We start from the raw sequence: 20,717 nt of genomic DNA, 5'->3' as shown, positions 1-20,717 counted from the left end.
GCCCCAGGTTCTTATAGCCAGAGTGGTTCCATTTGGTCCAAAAAATGAAAATCGGGAAAAAATCCATACAAAGCTGGATTTCGGATTAAATTTGGATGGAAATCCGCTCAAACGCCGCTTGCTACATCGCTCAGAGTTTGTAATGGCGGAGGTTGATGATGACATTCGAGCAGCGCCAAAACCGCTTCCTGTCCCTTCGACTCCTTTTACTAAAAAAAAAATAGGGTCGGTCGGGTGTGATGGGAACCAAGCTATTTTTTACGAACGGCCGCCTAGACCATTGTGATTGCCTAAAAACGACTATTGGAAATTGTATCATCTTTCAGTAATGTTTTGTAGAAATCCACTGGTTTGCCATAAATCAATTTGAATATTCATCCAAAAAATCTCAATAAAAACCATAGTTGGTATAGTCCAATGGCCACCTGAGTTCACCTTGACATCGAGTACATATGGGTTTTTATTGCATTTCCTATTACTATGGTATAAACTAAGTCTAAAAAGCCAAACTTGCCCTCCCCAAGTCTTGGGGAAAATTTTTTACATGGTTTTTAAGGAATGACATAAAAAATGTCAAAAAATCGTGAAAACAAAACAAAAAATGGTCCAACATTGTCAAGTTTATACTCGTTTGAAAGATATTTTTATGTAGATTGCGATGATAATGATCCTAGAAGTTTCCGTATATATAAATTTTGAAATATTTCGAAAATACTGGAAAAAAGTGTTAAAAATGAAGAAATTCCAAATGTGATAATGCAATGAGCTATCAGAATCTCAAGTAAGTATTGACTGGTAAATGATACAGCACAAAAATTAATTGTCATTCTCATCATCTTCATCGTTATCACTACTATCCAAATGCTCTTCGTCATTTTCATCATTGTTTAACATTTTAAAATCAGGCTCTTTATGGTTCTCGCATTCTTTACAACCACAAAATTCAGTGCAGTCGACTTCAGCTTTTTTACAGGGGCATTTCTTGTTAACACATTTTGAAGATGCACATTTGCAGCGGGTCATCTGCAGAATCTCTTCTGGAGCAACATCGACACCGTCTGGAAGCATGGTCGGCGTCAACGACACTCCATCTTCACGTTTTTCATAGCCATAGTCACAAGGATCCAGGTCTGGGGGAATGCCACTGACACAATTTTTCCCCATGATTGCAACAAAATGCCCTCTCATGATGTTCAATTCGAGAGCTTCGTCGGTTGGTGGCAAATATTTGAGTGCGGGTGGTTTCGTTGACTTCTTCGAACCATCAGTCTTGCTCACCCAGATGTTACGTCTATTTGTAGATGAAGATTCGTGAGTTTGGCCATAACACTTTGCAACAAACTGCTTTCCTTCTTTGACCACCAATTTTATTGGAGAGTTGATGTCACCAATATGCAAAAGAGGGACATTCTTAGCGGCGTTGATTGCTTTTGATTTTCCAATATTGAACAGCATTGGGACTGTATCACAACCAGAGAGAGCGTGGAGTGCAATTAGATGTTGGGTAAGATCTCCGCTACGTTTAACCGAATTGTTGATGTTAATAATTTTGTTTTCTTTTGTGAATGGATCCATGTAGATCTTCGAAGACCACTTTCTCTCAAAGAAATGACCACATAGAAGAACGAAAACATCTGTGTCTGCACTTAAAACTTTGATCACCTTTTTCTCTTCGTTATTGATGCAGTCAACTTGTTGGGGTATTATGTAGTCGGCTTCATCGTAGTACGAAGTCAAATCGTGACGTTTGATGCGGACACCTTTGTAAACCTGTATAGGAAAGGAAATAAAAATACATTCTGGAATAATTAATAGACAGAACATTTGTAACTCAATCGTTTTAATGTTATGACTTGTCCAGTGCGCCCGGTAAAATAGATTCTAACAGGCACGGTAAAAGGAATCCTTAGCACAAGAGGTCTTGGAAATACACAAATAATTTTCTTACCTCAGTGGGAACATCACTTTTTGATGTAACAATGAATCGCTTCGTCTTCAATTGTTCAAACCGTTTGCACAGCTCCTCCGAAATGATCTCAATGAGATTTTCTTTCGTTTTTGATGACGACATACAAATTTCCTTTGGGGGCAATTCCATCTCCAAAGTTAATTGATGATTCCTCCTGAAAATGCCGACTCTTGCATTTCGCGTATCTCCTTTAATGCTATCAGCCTTATATCTGTCGAAGATCAAGTACGTATCTGACGATGGTGATGCTTTTTGGAGATAATGCTCGACATTGTCAACCAAATCCTTTACAGTACCAGTCGAGGGCCAATAAATGTTGTGCAGCATTCCTCCTCCATCAACAACTACTGCCTCAGGTTTGATTCCACGAGAACTCTCCTGGCACTTAAGATTTTTCATTAAGACCGATTTGCAATTTGGGTACCTGGGTTCTCCAGATTCCTTGAATAGTGCAGTTGGAATAGAAGCGAGCTCGTAATTGAAGATGTCTTCGAATTCCATTTGATTTGTTCCAAGAAGATACAGAACACGGGAGAAAATGACGTCTGTGTTGTATCCATTTTTTTCATTCTTTTTCTTTGACCGTTTGTCGTTCACAGATTGCATGAGTATCACCTTTGAGCTGATAGTGGCTCTAAACGAATCCGGAAGATCATTTTCGAAGGTGATCATCTGCTTCTCACCAATCTCGCGAGCCTTATGGACATTTACAGAAGAGTCAGATTCTTCTCCACTGTAGATGTTGACGAGTGTATTAGAGGCATGGGTGTGAATTTGAAGTGGGTGGATGCATTTCTCTAGAGCTTTTCTGATTTTCATACGATCGTTGTTATCTGATTTGATTCTTCCATTTCCTTCTTCCTTGTGTTTGTTATTGTCTGGTTGCCTTTTATCCCTTTGCTCACCAAGCTCTGTCAAGAGCTCTCCACAGATATGATGACTATTTGCCCAGATTGCCACTGTCCTTTCACTTGTGGTGACACCAATCATCCCAGTTGGTCCTGATGAAAATAAAGAAGGTAAAATTTACCAATGTTAAATTTATCAAGGATAGTAGTTTGACCAGCCTAGCCTGAATCAGCAACATTTGAAAATATGATAATAAGAATTTGAGATACTAACTAAACAGTACCAGATCAGATTCGTGTAGTTTATGATGTTTGAGATAAAAATGCATTTACCTTTTCCTACTTTCATGTAGGTTGATTCGATTGCCATATCACTCCATATACCATTGAATCTTCCGTCTTTGAGTCTTATGACATGCTCTCCCTTCATAAACTGTTTCAGTAGATCGCTTGGCATCCTGTGCATTGATCTGAGGTAGACGATTCCATCACGCGCATAGTTCAGATGGCCAGCAGCAAAGAAGTACGGGATCATCTTTTGACAGCAGTACAAATGCAATCCAAATTCTCCTTCTCTCTCTGCACGTAGGTATTTCATCATGAGGAACACTGGATCAATGAGATTCGTTATCCAATGTTGTGCCAGCTTGCTGTTTTTTGATAGATCATCTAAGGACTTGACTAGGTCTTCTCGGGTCGTATTTTCGTCGACTAAATGCTTTAGGAGCTCAAAAGCAACAATCCGGAGTGCTCGTACATTCATGGGATATTTTTTGCCGGTCAACATCTTTTCAACGCCTGCAAAACCTGATTTCAGTAGCTTGTCAAGTCCACTATTCTTCATGAGTTTTCCAACCGACCCAACGAAGCTCATGAGCCAGTGCATCCCACCAATTCTTGGGTAGAAATTTGCCCATCTTGCCGGGTCATTCCAGATGATGTCCATTGTGACCCTATACAGCTGCTGATCACAGGTGAGCACAGTTTCCTTCTGACCTGCTTTGTTGGAAACACTTTCGACATCACACATGGCTGTTAGAATCGTGGATGGATCTGATGGTGTCTTGTTGATTAATGGTTTGTAATTCACTGCTGTCATGTTCTTTTTTGATACTCCATTTTCTCTCATCTGCTTTGTATTATACCCTCCAAAGTCGGGAATATTTGGTTTTGTTAATGTATCTTTCATGAAATCAAAATCTTTGACATCACTTCTCGAAGACGTCAACAGCTGATTACATAACAACATCAGTCGAGGAACTTCCCTTTTTGCTAAGTCATTTGGCATTGGGGGTTTCTTCTCTCCTTTGAAGATTTGAGTTTTTGGTTCTTGGATCTGTACTGAAGAGAGTTCTTTTTTGTCAAGTCGAGGTATCGGGTCTCTTTTTGTCTCTTGCTTGGAATTTGAGTTTTGAAGAATCACTGTTGCCAGGGAGTGCGTTTGTTTTAAGCCATTCTGGGTTGAGAGATTCGCATCAAAGTTGTCCGACGATCCTTGAACTAGCCCATCCTTAGCGTTAAGTTTTACATTTTCATCTTTGCTAGCGTAATGGGCAGCTGATATTTTGAATCTCCTCACTTCGTCATACGAGGAAGACACCCCCAACTCTTGAAAACAATTTATAATTTTCTGTTCTTTCAGAAATAGTCCAAGTGCAACCTGTAACATTGAGACTTTGCTAGTAGCTATATAAGTCACAATATTACTAATAACAGCAGTAGCCAGTCGGTTTGTTGCAAAGTCTGGAGATATTCCCACAAGAATTTCGTCCAAAGTTGGTATGATTGATTCTTCGATTGTCTTTTCATCGAGCACAGGGTAATTCTCCTTAATACCTGTCATGTTTTTCAACTCGCCTTTCACTTTCTTGGATATCTTGGAGATTTCAAGGGATTCCTCTTCTTCTTCATTTGCTGAAACAAGCTCAAGAATGGTGGATGCTTTTCGTTTGTGCATTATGATCGTAGATAGTCCAGGAGCTTTGAAGCAATAAATTTCATCGTTCATCTTTTCCTTTATGCGATCAACAAGTCGGGTACTATTTGTTTCAGATCCTCCTTTGTTTCTGTATGCGTTCATCAGCTCTTTTGAAGTCCATACTTTCTCGTCTTCACTCCTTATACTTCTCAAGAGGTAGTTAAATGGATCTTTGTCACTGCTGACCTGATCGAATTGATTTTTGGCAGATTCTATTTTTCTTCTGTTCGCGAAATCACGATAGCAATTTTTGTGGTACCTAAAAAAACAATATAGAAATTGAAAAAAAAAGATCTATATTCTGATTGGACAGTTTTGAGTAAGTAAGTGGCTGAGTTAATATAATGAGAAAAATTGCAGTGCTGGAGAGCTAACAAAATAACAAAAAGCAACTACATACCTTCCATTGACAGCATGAAGATCGGACAAGGCACCTTGTAAGCGAATGCGGACTTTATCTGCTTTAATATCACCTCTCTCGTCACATACCTAAAATAAAGGTGGTTGCTATTAGAATGTATTGGAATTTTATGATAGCTGGTTTTTTCCGTTTGATTTCCTTTATTAACGCTTTTAAAACGTTTCTAGCCAGATATTTTATCTATCCTTAACATTTTATATCAATCATAAACAAATAAAAGATACCTTTTCAAGTACTTCCTTGAATGTGGAAGCTTTTCCTCTATCGGCGGTTCTGCAAAGGTAACCAGGGTTCTTTTCAAATCGATCAGGATGCTTTTCATCAGGTTTAACCAAGCATTTCTTTGCACAAAAGATACAGCACTCGTTGTAGTCAAAATTATCTTCCGCAGAGCTATTGAAAGAAAAAATCACAATCAATCATCAACAGAATTCACCCAAAATTCAACTACACACAGCCTACAATGAAAAAACTTAGGAGTAAACTCTAGATAGAGATATGATTTTGAAATAAAGTTTTAGAATCTACTCACTTGCTCCGTAATTTCTTTTTTGCTGCTGTACATGCAGTAGATTGGTCTTCCGATTTTCTTTTAGCAACACACTTCTCAAGTTTCGATTTTGAAGTATAAGTAGCGTAACAGCTTGTATGATAGTTTAATGGCGAATTGATGTTGTTGAAATTAACCGCAAAGCCATCCTTTCTTTTCTTGGTTGCTTCAAGCACAACAGTAATTTGATGCTGCGACAAAGGCTTTTCAGAAAACACTTTTTCACCCTTTGAACAAGTTGTCAAGATGCTCTCAAATGCACATGTTTGTGGAGATTCCATGACCAACTATTTTTCTTTCATTTATAACATTTTTACTGAAACTGAAAAGCGGGATATGTGAAATTTTTATAGGGATTTTATAGCATCACAATTGAAAGTCGTGCCAAATCCATATCAACCCAAGAAAAGTAAAAATTAAAAAAACTAAATTTTCTGCATCTTATTGACACAAACCTTCTCAATCACTACAATTTCATGTCTTATCCCCTTGTTTTATTTTTCCTGTCTTTTCAAAACAAAACATTCGAATATTGACGATCAAAACATTCGAAAGTGCATTCGTCAATATGCAATGTCTTCTTTTTTTCTCAATCGAATGCGAGGGAGACAGGATACGGTTTATATCCGACCTCCACGTGATGTCTTTCAAACAAGGAAATGGCGAGAATCTTACTGGTGCGGGATAAGATCTAAAATTTCTAAAGGCCTATGAATTTTTCCTTGTACTAAGATATTTATATATACGGAAACTTCTAGGATCATTATCATCGCAATCTACATAAAAATATCTTTCAAACGAGTATAAACTTGACTATGTTTGGACCATTTTTTGTTTTGTTTTCACGATTTTTTGACATTTTTTATGTCATTTCTTAAAAACCATGTAAAAAATTTTCCCCAAGACTTGGGGAGGGCAAGTTTGGCTTTTTAGACTTAGTATATACCATAGTAATAGGAAATGCAATAAAAACCCATATGTACTCGATGTCAAGGTGGCCTTTAAAATTGCCACTTGGCCATTGGACTAATGAAAACATTAAATGCTCCAAGAGAGCTGTTTTAGAGATATGAAAATTGTAGTACTTTTATTATTATTTTATTAATTTCATTTTTATATGAACAGAGCATTACATAACTTTAAAGGTTTTGAAGGAGATACACGTGTTTCTTCCACGCGTAAGGCAGTAGTCTACCTGTCATTTTCTTGACAAAGCAAAATCTCATTTTCAGCTTTATATATAATATATGTTTAGATACTTAGCGTTATGCTTTTTTCTTGAGCATATGGTAATTTAAGCTGAGGCTGGACATATGCTTAATATGCTTAATTTTCTATTGTTCTAAAACAATAAATCCATTGTATTCGAGCCAGAATCCCAGCTTTGTTATGCTTATACGCGTTATGCTTATAAATAAAAAACGTGTAGTGTACTTTTGGATGGCGGTCAAGTATTCCGTTTTTGCCTTTTTAAATCAAGTGGTCAGGAGCTGTAGCCAAAAATAAGAAGCTTAGTTAAATAGTTGTCCAAGGGCTAAAGTAATTTTCAGAAGTCATCATTTTTCTTGACTTTTTCTTTTTCTTACTCCGCTCACTTGCCGTACCTTAACCCGTGTAAGAGACCGTAGTAAGTTAATGTTTCAAAATATCGCCTAACAATTAATGTTTCATGGAAAATAAAGACTCTGAAAATTTGAAAAAGTACGCAAAATTTGGTTGTCACGCCAAAACTTGGATGGCACGCCGGAATTTGGTTGGCGCGCCGGAATTTAGTTGGCACGCCGGAATTTGGTTGGCACGCCGGAATTTGGTTGGCACGCAAAAACTTGGATGGCACGCCGGAATAGGGATGGCACGCCAAAATTTGGTTGGCACGCCAAAATTTGGATGGCACGCCGAAACTTGGATGGCACGCCGGAATAAGGATGGCACGCCAAAATTTGTATGGCACGCCAAAATTTGGATGGCATGCCAAAATTTGGATGGCACGCCAAAATTTGGATGGCACGCCGGAATTTGGATGGCACGTAGGCACGCTGGCACGCCAAGACACGTTGGCACGCTAGCACGTTGGCACGCCAAGACAGTTGGCACGAAGGCACGCATGGCACGCCTAAAACCCGATGGCACGCTGGCACGCGTGGCACGCGATTTAGCAGACGCCAGTTCAGCAAAGGACAAACCAATTTCTTGATGTAAAGCTCTCAGTAATGCACTTGTGCTGATATCGATTTTAATTTTTCTTATTGGTTGAGTCTGAAAAGAAATAAACAAATTGATATTAGTAAAAATAGTAATGACAGCGATTGATTTTCATTGTTTACCTTTCATGCGCACACATTTGTATTATTTTTATAGTTTATACGTAGGACTAAAGGCTACATAAGATTGTACAATTTCTTTTGTAAGCAAACAATAAGTCAAACATGAAATGTCCTCTGAAAAAAATACAGAAATTCACCACCATGACATATTCAAAACTAAGTCAAGAATCTTCTCAGACAATCTGTGACTAAATATTGTGGCAAGAACTCCCTTTCCCCCTAGTGTCAATGTTGATGGGTGGAAAGGTTGCCTCCATGCTCAGAAAAAGCTCACATCAACACTGATATTAGGGGGGAAGGGATTTTTCAAGAAATTGCCACATATTTAGTCACCGATTGTAGGCGTAGTGGTGTAGTGGTTATCATGCTCGACTTCTGTCCAGGAGGCTCGAGTTCGATACCCACCGTGGCACTACGATTCACTTGGCAAGTGAATGTTCCTTCGCCCGGGTCAACCCATGCCATGTGAGGGGAATTGGGTACCATAACTCTGATACAAGAGTATGGGTAGATATTTCAGACATTGTGGTGTGCCGTGACACTCAGGAGGTTCTACACTTGCGAGGACATCCGTTCTCCCGTGTAGTTCGAGTGTCGTGGTATACACCATGGCTCGGCAGCTCGCATCTGCAGGGTTGCAATGTCTGCTTGCGCTGTGATTCCTACTCCACCGTGGGTAGGACCCATTCCGATACATCGGAGGGCATATCTATCTATCGATTGTAGATATAAGCATTAAAAATCTTTCGCTACAAATTGTTTGACAAGAGAGACGCCTTTCCCTTTTTCATTGTGAGAATGCCACATAAAGATAGTAATTTACCATCAATCATCTTTTACAGTTCTATATATTCTGAGGTCCTACACATTGCTAGATGTACTCTTCTTTTTGAAGATGTTCTGCCCAGAATTTCAGAACTTTTCAAGCGCATGCTCAATCAGGGAGCTGAAAGATCTATCTTGCGAAAACAAATTGTAAAGTGTTTTGATAAAGACTTTTATGAAATTTGGAGAATTTTTAAATGATTTTTTAGCGCAACTGGATTTTTGAAAAATTGAAACATTTTTTTATATTATGTATTGTATGTCATTTTCTTTTTCGTTCTTTCCCGTGCAGACGATAGGTGTCGAACCGGGTTCTGGGCCTACTTTTTGAAAATTTGTGTTTTTTTTATACTTGTATTTTGTCGTTTGTTTTGTTCGTTTTGTCTGTTGTTTAACCCCTATTTTGTTTCTTTGTATTTGTGTGCGAGTTTTTGTTTATTTTTCTATGTTTGTTAGTTTGTTTGGACTGCGGGTCGGTTCAGGGTTATGGAATCTGGGGGAGGCTGAGTGTTGGACGTCCTTAAAACATGTTTAAAGCCGCTGCACCTGTCGCAAGTCGGGACTCCAGATTGCATTGGTTGGGTTTTGAGTGGTTTTTGGTGTTTGTTAGCTGGGAGACCCAACTTATCTGTCTGTGTGGTTTCAAAAAAATATAGGCACAGTATAGTAGCCGGGAATTATACAAGAAGCAAGAATCAATAGCAGAATTTGATTGGCTAATATTTCATTGTTATGATTTAATAAACAAAAGTATGACGTCAAACAGGTCTATTGTTTCAAGAAGTGGCGCAAGCTTTTAAATTGTTTTGAAAAGATAACAGCTTTTTCTTTTGTGATTTGAAGTGATTTGAATTGAGTCAATAATTCCATACTCTGTATTTCAGTGAAGTTGTTGGGATTTTGACAGGATGGAAATATTTTTGTATGGTCTGCAGACTAGGTGTTTGTATGTGATTGCTGTTTTTTTTTTCTGCTTGGCTTTATAAACTTTATGTCTATTGGTTTGTTGGTTCTTTTTCACATAAAATTCTCATTTCTTGACAGAATGTTTGATTGGTTTGATTTATATATTTAGAAAAATTCTCAAAAAAATTGAAAAAAACGTATAATTATAAAAAATTTAGTCCCTTTTTATGTTTCATCTTTATTTTATCTAGACACAACAGATACCAACAAGCTGCCCCCAAAACCTCCTGATCCACCACCATCTGAGCCAGATCCAGTGAAGCCTTAAGATTTCAAATGGGGAAGTTGTGATGTGATTCATTTGTAGGAAAGGTGAACCATTCGTACGAGAAGATTGTATACTAGAAGAAAAACATATTTCTTCTTCTAAAAGGTGCTGCTGGTAAACAATACATCCACAAATGAAAAGTATCGCCCTAGACCATCATGATAATGCCAGCGCTTCTCCTTCAAAAGTCATCCAAAAAGTTGAAGTCGAAAAACCACAAAGCAGCAAGAAAGCAACTGGAAAGAAAAATGAAACAATGAAGTGAAGGATTCTTCCTCGATCTTCTTATAGAAGGATCAACGATTCGAGATCGTCTAAAATCGCCAAAAAAGACTGTGAGTTCGATAAAATCAACATCGAAAAATTTCATTGAGCGGATGTCAATGGTGCCATCAAACTTCTAAGTGATAACATGGTCGATGGTATCGTCCCTTTGAATGATGAGACACTGGAAATACTTCGTCATAAACATCCTGAGCCCCAACAAGCTTAAGACGATGTTCTCTTAACAGACAAACCAATCGAAGTGGCTTTGGACCCTCTGGTTTGAAAAGAAATGGCTGGAGGAGATTGCTGACATCCAAACGATATGGTCAAGAGTCTACTGATTTGTGCAAAACATTGGCGAGATTTGCTAGAACTCTTTGTACAGAAATCCAGATTCAGTTCAGCCAATCTTAGCCTGTCGTTTTATCCTGTTGAACAAAAACCCAGGCATCCGCCCGCTTGGTGTTAGTGAAGTACTCCGACGTATTATTGGAAAGGTCATTGCTTCCATTGTTAAAGGCGATGTCCTTTAAAGTGTTGGTTCCCTTCAAGTCTGCGCTGGTCAAGAACCTGGATCGGAAGCTGCTGTTCACACAATCAGACAAATATTTGCCAATGAAGAAACCGACGCTGTTCTGCTCATCGATGCGCATGGCGTTCATCCACAATGCCAAAGTCATTTGTTCGTCCCTTTCAACATTTGTCACCAACTGCTACCAATACCAAGCAAGATAATTCATCATTGGTGGTGCTGAAATCAAGTCAATGGAGAGAACCACACAGGAGATCCCATAGCAATGTTCATATATGCTATTGTTATAATTCCCTTGATCCTGAGAAGTGTCGAAAGAATCCAATCAATCTTAGCAGATGCAAAGATCGCAGCCTTCGCAGATGGTCTTGCTGGTGTTGGCAAGCTGGTTGGCCTTAAGATTCTATGGGATGAAGCCTGCCGACTTGGTCCTAAATATGAATACTTTACTGAACCTTCAAAGTCATGGTTGATCGTTAAACCTCGCAATGTGACCTAGCTTAAACTGTATTCGTTGGTTCAGATATCAAAATCACAACAAATGGATGTAAACATCTTGGCGCTGTTGTTGGCTCTCTTAAATTCCGCAGAGACTTCATGATAGAGAAAATCACTAATTGGTCAAATGAAATCAGAACGCTATCATTGCTAACATTGCAAAGTTCGCTTCACATGAAGCTTATGCATGCTTTATAAATGGCTACAAGCATAACATCACGTACTTTATGCGAACAATAGATGGCATTGACGATTTTCTACACCAGCTTGATAACATCGTTACAACAGACTTCATACCAAACAACACTGGTGGTATCCAGCCTACAGCCAATGAACGAAGGCTATTTTCTCTCCCACCAAGCATGGGTGGGTTGGGAATATCAATCTTTGCTACGGAAGACAAGAACGAGTTCAAAAACTCAATCGAGATGACACAAAGTCAGACAGTCTGAAGCAATTTCCAAAATCAATTTTTATTTATATATTAAATTTCCCAAGCTAGCCATTTCATAAAAGAAGTTTATTAGAATTGTTTTATAGCATACCGGATATGCCTCCGGTTTTTATTATTGTATAAGTTAAGATAATATATTTGTTATAAGAAAAAAAATTGTCTTTTATTGCTCCAATGTTTTGTTATTCTAATCCTTTGAGGATTTTAATGTGTTTTGTTATTATTGTAGAATTTGCTAAATGTGTATAAAAAAGCAGATAGAATTGTGTGGGAAATGCTCAGAGAGCATACGTTGGTGAAATCACAGATTTTCACCTATTGGAAAATACAGAAGACATGTTCTCTAATGGAGTCGATTTCTACGTTTCACCTATTTCTATGTTTGGAAGTTTAACAAAGGTCGTCGCTGCTATCCGAAATCATTTAACATTGTATGCTGCCGACTTTATATGCCAAGAACTCGCTGTTGTGTCAAAGATAGTACAAATACATCCAGTGATTGTTGCTTCCATCAGTGTAATCAGTCAATGCGCCTGCCATTTCGTCATACTATCCCGACTCGAGCGAGGACTTTTGATTTATGACCAATGCTTATCTGACGGTTGCTGATCAAAGTCGTTTATTCATGACAGCCATCAATTGTTCTCTCAACCTTACATTCCAACAAGTGGAATTAAAACCGTATCGTCGTGTCGCTATACCAAAGGCTCAAACCATGTAGAAAGGTATAGGGATGCAGAAGTCTTGTGGAAAGACCTTTCTTTGTTGGCTTCAGAGGCTGGAGGCAGCATTTTTTACTGGTCATCTTTTAAACACCCAACGCTCGAATAAAATCATTTACCTTGAAACGTATCCTTTAGGAAGATTACTTCATCATCTTTGCTGAGTACTTTTTTGCCTGTAACAAAAAGAATAATTTTCAGTGAATAGAAAATATTATTAATAACAAAGTTAAGGTAGAGTTACAGAAAATAGTCAAATTATTTAGCACTGTTTGACTGTCAAGTGTATTAGCTGGAAAAACTTTACACTTACTTTTGTCTGAATTCTGTTTAATTTCGATGTTTTCACAGAATGCTAAAATTCAAAAATAGGCAAACACTAGAATAAAAAGTCGTAAGATTTTTTTCTCCATTTTTAAGCAAAACCCACTGTGTGAATCAAATATTGATTTTTTATCAGTTTTAATCAGATTAACCTAACAATAGGTTAATAAATTCCAAGAAGGAAAAACTTTGATAAAAAATATACCGGGTGTACCAAAAAAAAGTATACAGGTTTGTTGAGATATTGTGAGCTTCAGCATTTAAATTTTTTGTTCATTGTTTTTTATTGTATAGAGGATGCTCTAACTTAAATTTTGACTTATCATACATTAACGTTGAAAAAGTAGTTCAAAAGTTATTTCCAAAAAACTGACTTTTTTTCCATGTCGAAATTTCAAAAAAATCATTAAAAACAGCAATCACACGATAAATAAGACAAAATGACAAAAACTCAATTTCATTGTTTTTTTTATTCCTTTTTCTCTAATGCTATATTTTGCCAACAGTTTGTCCATCTCATTTGCACGTTATGAACATTTCCAACAACAGCAAACTCAATGCAGACCCAAGTTCTTTGAGCAACTAATTGAGGAATGGTGATTTAATTTTTTCAAAAAATTTCTCACATAGCACACACATAGCAACAAAACCTCTCTTGGAGATTTCCAAAAAAAATTTTCAGCCTTTCCAAAAATATTATCCCACGTGGGAATAGCTTGTTTTACCATATTATTAAATTCCATAACGAGTTTTGATGAACACAATTGCATTTTTTGATATTTTCATGTGTAAAGAAGGTAAGTGTCAAGAGAAAATTACTTACAATGAATAGTCGTCAGGATACCGATACATATGCAAAACAACCACTGGAAGTAAAAGTAAAACATATATTTAAAATATAAATTTGAGTCTTACCGTCATCTAAAAGAATTATGTTAGATACTTTGTTCGATTAATTTATCCAAAATTTCTGAAATTAAGGTAGATTCATCAGATGTTTCTGAAACATATAAAAACAACATCCTTTACTTTTTGAACACACTCATAGAAAAAAACTTTCAGGAATTTTTGACATAGAGTGCTTAATTTGCACAAAAAATGAATACTAATGTTAAGAACAATATAGAAGCAGCTTCAAGAACGATGCACATTTATTTTTTTTTAAGTTATCCACATAAACCTGAATCCCGGCTAATAAATAACAATTTTAATAATAACGATTATACGCACCAGAACTGTCTTTTAAGTTGGTGATGTCAAACTCTATCGAAAAGTCTAAAGAATGTAATGATATAAGATAATTTATAACCTTTCCACTAAATTAAATTTTGATTGAAAAAACATTCTTTGGAAATGCCAAATTTAATTGTGAATTGAACATATACTTTAGAAATCTAGATGACATTTCTTTGAGAAAGAATCACTTACTAATACTGATGATGTATGCAAACTTACCTGATGTCTCCTCAGGGGATCTCTTAGTATCATGGGTTGTGTCGCTTTCTTCAATGCCTAAAGTATTACAAATCATGAAAAATTTCGAAACCTCCTCGGTAAAAAAGATGGCAAACGAAAGTAAAGGCTCATTGACAGATGGTTTCACGTAGCGTGATCCCTAAACTTTTTTCTTATACATTCCATTAAAAAATCAATGCGGTTTTCTTTGTAAATACTTATACGTCTTCCAAAAACAAAGGATCTATCTTGTTTTAAGTATCTTGGAAAAAACCTGTTTTACTATGATAAAATAAACAGTACGACATTAATGTATGAGATAACATTTGTTTTGTTTTTTGTTTAGAATTATCAAACAGCAGGTTCGCAAAGTCAGATGAATTGATATAAGTAACTACACACCATTACTTGATCCTGTACAAGTGTTCATATCCACACCTACTGCATCTAATGAAAAAAAAACTCAAAGTATTAATGGATATATCTCTCCAAATGAGAATTATGACCCTAATTCTGAATATTGTTTCTGTAAAATCGGTTCAAAATCATGAAGAGAAAAATATAAATAAGTAACCTTCTTGTCCGATGCTGCTTTTTTTACCATCCATACTTCCTAGAAAAAAGAAGCGAAATAAATATAAAATCAAATAATTGAACTTATATTATGGCTGAAGTCGAAAAGGGTCACAATAAAGTTTTCGTATATACCAGCTTCTTACTACTTTCTCCTCATATCTATGATTCATTCATCAATACTTTTAGCCAAATAAACAGAGGAACAAAGCATTCTAGTTACCTAAAAGCGATTTCAGCTCTTCTACGATCTCCTCATCACAAGCATCTTCACCTCTTTCTTCCTTTATCATCATTATATTCTTTTTAAGCCTTTCTTTCAACTCCCCCGTGTTACTCGAAGTGGTCTTGATTGATTTTGTGAATTTCTTTGCCTCTATCTGAAGTGTTTTGTCAATTTTAAAAACCTGACGTGTTTTAAGAGAGATGAAAACTGTCATGAAAAAAACTAACTTTTATCCATGAATGGATAAGCTGTTAAAAAAATCCGCTGTTACCACAATCAAAGGAGTGAAACCCATTTTTCAATAGATCTAGTTGAAACGTTTGTAGCTACTAGTAGCATATTTAATTACTCATAGCATTTAATAGCATTTGAATTGCCTCTCTGTGGTTGAATCTTGTAACATAAACCTTTCTACTTGTGGTTGCTCGATGCTTCATAAAAAGTTCGGCAAACCTATCATAATCGACACCTAAACCAATGAACAAAGAAAATGTTCTCCGTGTAAGTCAACATTTGAACAAAGTTCTTTGTGATTGTTTTATCAAAAGTTCTAAATAGAATCATTAAAAATACAACGTATTTGATTTACCCATAACAGGGCTACTGTTGGCTACTACGTTGTTTTCGTTCTTCTAATCCAAAGGAAACATTTAAATGCTATGGTTGTTATATCTTATTCTATTCATTGCAAAAATAAAGTGCCTGCAAAGTTTTTGGATAGACTTTAATAATTTTCAACTGTTTTATCTATATATTAATAGCCGTAGTCTGTATGTGTGTTTGTGTGTCACTTTCGTTTTCGCAAGCAATGTTTTTGTTCTTTTAAAAGATGACTTTTGCTTCTTGCTCCACAAATGTGTTAAATCAGATTCGCGCCGTTTTATAAAGACTTTGTTTTGATTGATAGATTAGACTTTTTCTCTTTTTTTCTTTCTTTTCTTTTGTTTTATGTTTTCGAATATAATTAACGACCTTATTTGATTTGAGACATTCGAATTCTTTTCAAAACAAAAGAAAATCTTTTAAACAGAATCTGTTAAAGAAAAGAACAAATATAAAATAAAACATAAGAATCACAAGACAAGTTTGTTAGAACAACAGCAACATTAAAAATACATTCAAAAGGCGGTAAAAACTAGAGTTCTTTCTTCGTAAAAAGGGACCTTTAAACATCTATGTCGATAATTATTTTGCTGTAAATCTGTAAAGCTGTAAAGTCATCGTTGAATTTGAAAAGTTATCGAAGATATGACGAAGTTATTTTATAAAAAGCAACATAAAATTGCGCTATCACGCTTTTTTGTCTGCGTGTCCTAGCTGCCTTCCGGAGGGACTATGGTTGCGAGCTGTATTTCGGCCCTGTCCCTCGGACCCTTAGCAGAATAAAGAGAAGAAACAAGGGAAATAATTGTGTGAATTTTAATTCACTTTTTGGAACTAATTTGACCAAATTTCTATCTTTCTGGGGGCAAAAAGTTGAAATTTTCCTATTTTTCCGATTCTTAGTGGGACTGAAGTTTGATTTTCCGATTTTCAAACTGCCATGTTTCAAAAAAGGCACCCTTAAGGCCGGCACATACACATACCCTTCTCTTGCCTAAGTACCCACCCCCGGCTACCTTTTTTCAACGAATCTCGTGTCATATGTATTATTTCACTCCGCTTATCTTGACATTAAAGTTTTTCCTAAACAACAAGAACTACGGCAAATATAACGCGAGCGAAGCGAGGAAAAAAATCTAATTGCAGAGCCGTCTCGGACGTCGCTGGTCGCCGGTATGGTACGCCCTTTTTCTGTTTTCTGATCATTTTTGCCACAAAAATCTTTTTCAAAATATGGTTAAAAGATACGTCACCCGGGAGGAATAGAGTCAAACTTTGAAGAGAATTCTTCTCTTTAATTTTGATTTCATCGTGTTTAAGCCACCTTCCCAACATCCAAAGGACTTTAAATGCGTTCAGCAAACAGCTAAACCGGCGTGCGACGCCGGGTACCGGCTAGTAGAAAATAAATAGAGAAAAAGCATCATTGCCGTATTTATTACCTTCATTTGCAGAAAATTCAGTTGCTATTGATATGCGAATCCTCGTTGGAGATATCCTTTCATCTAATCTCGTTCCCTTTAGGGCACCTGCTTCCTCGAAAGATTTGCTCATGGCCTTGCAGATAGCTGGGTGAGGAAGCGGTAACCCTGTCTGCGAAGATGGAAACATCGGTCTGATAGAAAAATGAAGGAAATATTGACTTTTATAAAATGATTGCAGAAACTTGCGTTCATTAGAATGAACAACAACAAACAATGATAAGTGATTGAGACAATAAATAATACCTCTCATAAGATCTTTTGTCTTCATCGGTAACAAGGTATTTCCGACATCTTTTTATGTATATATTAAACATCTGGTAAAGGTAGCTGAAAGCACGATGATCTTCTGTCCATACAAAAGACTGGTTTTGTACCGTTTGTTTTTAAGAACATATGCCTTAAACTCTAAATCCCAATCCGCTTTCTTGAAATCTCTTAACATCTTGGTCATCAAGTTTGACGCCCTGACACCATTTGTGTAACATAAAAAAACGAACAGCATACTCCTCGCTGCAAATGCTTCCCTTAACGTGAAAAATGAGTTTCTGTCGCTCAGCCTATTGACGATTTCTTTTTGCGAAGCGAATATACATGAGCGAAGCAGTTTTGCTATCGTGTGCATGTACCTTTAAATTCTCTATTACCAAGGGAGCACCAAGGAAATTTTGGTGTGCGTTTACTATGGTACCGAAAACATCATACATTTTCTTTCCGTCGCTTCCATAAATTTGGAAAATTGGTTTTTAGTATAGAGGATGTAAACCAGATCTTAAATATTACGGAGACAATCTTCCCTAGAGTTTCTGTTCCGGTTAATCCCTAATGTTTAAATTAGGAAATTTAAATAAGAGATCGGAAAATCAGCGCAGGCTGAAAGCGTTCAAGAAGCGCTCAAGCGATCGTTTTTCAAGAAGTCGTTGCATTGACTCGAGCCATGGAGGTATAAAGAAACAGGAGAAGTATGCTATTGTAACCAAGCTCGCCCTACGATTAAAAAAGTTACGATGTATGCATGCTCATAATCTCATATATCGTGCATTTTTAATGAGCTCTTTTATCCATAGGTGAAATCCTATTGGCTCATTTAAGCTTTAGAAATTAGATGAGACGAGATTCATTGTTTCTGACATCAGTGTAAGAAAATATTTGGACTAAAAAAAGGCCTGTAAACTTGGCAATCCTTCATCAAATGATAAGATTTTTCGATCAATGTTTTCCTTAAGGTGAACTCTATTGCTTGATACTTTCCTCCAAAATTCTCCAGCGACTTTATGTCTACAGATTGAGTCTGAAATCGTGTGTGCTTATAAAGAACTTTTCATTTTCTGGCTTGAGAAAATATCTTTTCAAAACAAAATTGAACGGATAGCGAAATGGAACATAAACTTGCTTCGTGGACGAATTTTTATCTAATTTTCGTATATTAAAAGGCGAGAATCTTCAATACTGATTATTAGAATGTTCATAGCAAACTTGAGTTCTACTAAAAAGTCTTATTTCATCGGGCGAGCTTAGAATTTCTTTTGATACATTTTATAAAAGAAATCAAAAGACTTTAACGACCAATTACCGACACATTCAACTCCTGTTTTTCTTTATACCTCTATGCTCGAGCAAAGACTTTCGAACCTTTCTGAATTCGAATGTTGACTTTGTTGTTTTGAAAAGACATGTGCTTGATGAAAAGAAACGAAGAAAGCAGCTGAACTTGTGGAATGAGAAGAAAATAAGAAGATGGAATTTGAGTTGTTGATTCGTTGCAAAAAGAGGTACAAAGCTGAAAAATGAACTGTATATATACTGGGAAAACGATTCCTTTAGACCGGTAGTGTAGAGAGCACAACATGAATTTGGACTCTTATTATGTTTTGAAATTGGAACAAAATAAAATATTTTGGATATGGCTAACCTGGAAGAATTTATTCCTTCCCCTATTCAGTGGAAGGAGAACTGTTTGTTTGATAGAACCTTGATATGTGATTGTATTATAAAGGATTTTATTGTTGGTAATGGCAATGGTAATGACTTGTAAAATGTCAAAATACATCGACAAAACTTGACATTACATTATATTCTTACGATGCACATTAACTGTTTTAAATTTATGTGCTACATACAGCTGAGAAAGAAGTCACATTTTTTATGTGAAGAGTTTGCTCCTGTTTGTCAACAACTTGTCGTACTTGTCTCCAGCAGACAAGATTAAGAGCCTTTAGATTTTCCAAGTTAGAAAAAAATACACAGCCAGTAAAATTTAAAAGGTTTTGGTTAGAAGAATCGTTGAACAATTCTTTCTAAATCTCAGTATCTGGTTTTTCATTATTTTCATCTCAGGATTTTTCAGTGCTAATAATTTTGATATAGTTTTAGAATTTTGAAATTGCATAAGCCAACTTATACTCTAGGGGCTGAGCTAGGTCCCGTATGCGCATCGGCGTATAGTCATTTTTTCTTTTGATCATGAAAGTATAGTCCTTGAAGAGTCAGAAAACGTGTGTGGCGTTATTTGGATCAGGCTCAAATTTCCATAATGGCGGATTTTAGATTTTCAACCCTTTTTAGCCCTCTTGCTTGAAAAAAATTTTTCTTTGACTTTAAACATAGACATATTATATACCAATCGATCACAAATTTTATGCTGATTGAGAAAAAGGTCAGAATCATGGTCTGAAAATTTCGTTATCTGGAGATATGAAGCACTTTCGGTTTCGATTTTTTGAAATGACTACTTTTGGTTCCAGATTTGCGTGGCTGTAACATTTGATTGGCTTACTTGATTTACTTGAAATTTTCGGAGGGTCTTGCCTGCCGTTCAAATAATAAAATTCAGAAAAATTTATTTTCTACATGAATTTCGAAATCCATAATGGCGGATTCAAAATTTTCTTTCGTCACATGGGCTCTTAGGCTCTGCTAGGCTAAGAAAAATATTTTTTGAGCTTAAAACCCTGCATATTATATACCAATCGATCAGAAATTTTATGCTGATTAAGAAAAAGGGGAGAACCATGGTCTGAAAATTTTGCTATGTCGAGCTATGAAGTACTTTCGTTTTCAAAACTTAGAAAACGTAAGTGTTTCGTATCTCTTGATAAAGAAATTTTCAGACCATGGTTCTGACCTTTTTCTTAATCAGCATAAAATTTATGATCGATTGGTATATAATAGGCACGGTTTTAAGCTCAAAAAAATATTTTTCTTAGCCTAGCAGAGCCTAATAGCCAATGTGACGAAAGAAAGTTTTGAATCCGCCATTATGGATTTCGAAATTCATGTAGAAAATAAATTTTTCTGAATTTTATTATTTGAACGGCAGCAAGACCCTCCGAAAATTTCAAGTAAATCAAGTAAGCCAATCAAATGTTACAGCCACGCAAATCTGGAACCAAAAGTAGTCATTTCAAAAAATCGAAATCGAAAGTGCTTCATA

At 36.3% G+C, this 20,717-nt stretch overlaps 1 protein-coding gene across 1 annotated transcript; it reads right to left on the bottom strand.

Moving 5' to 3' along the window:
* Positions 1–634: 634 nt before the first annotated feature.
* LOC136806267 (uncharacterized) lies at positions 635–6,084 on the bottom strand. The gene is made up of 6 exons (XM_067062823.1): positions 5,749–6,084; positions 5,441–5,609; positions 5,196–5,284; positions 3,151–5,054; positions 1,949–2,970; positions 635–1,770 (listed from the first exon to the last, which is right to left on the bottom strand). Exons 1-6 carry the CDS (start codon positions 6,045–6,047, stop codon positions 817–819), a joined length of 4,437 nt encoding a protein of 1,478 aa, XP_066918924.1. The 5' UTR covers positions 6,048–6,084; the 3' UTR covers positions 635–816.
* Positions 6,085–20,717: the final 14,633 nt, after the last annotated feature.

This window comes from Clytia hemisphaerica, unplaced genomic scaffold (assembly GCF_902728285.1).
Source record: "Clytia hemisphaerica strain Z4C2 unplaced genomic scaffold, Clytia hemisphaerica genome assembly, whole genome shotgun sequence".
NCBI lineage: Eukaryota > Metazoa > Cnidaria > Hydrozoa > Leptothecata > Clytiidae > Clytia > Clytia hemisphaerica.
This window is presented reverse-complemented; position numbering and strand designations above follow the sequence as displayed.

Bases quoted from the DNA above. Each gene is read 5' to 3' on its own strand.
- LOC136806267 (XM_067062823.1), bottom strand. From the start codon at position 6,047: ATGGAATCTCCACAAACATGTGCATTTGAGAGCATCTTGACAACTTGT. The intron at 5,610-5,748 runs GTGAGTAGATTC...TTCTTTCAATAG, and splicing joins AAAAAGAAATTACGGAGCAA to CTCTGCGGAAGATAATTTTG. The intron at 1,771-1,948 runs GTAAGAAAATTA...TTTCCTATACAG, and splicing joins AAAGTGATGTTCCCACTGAG to GTTTACAAAGGTGTCCGCAT.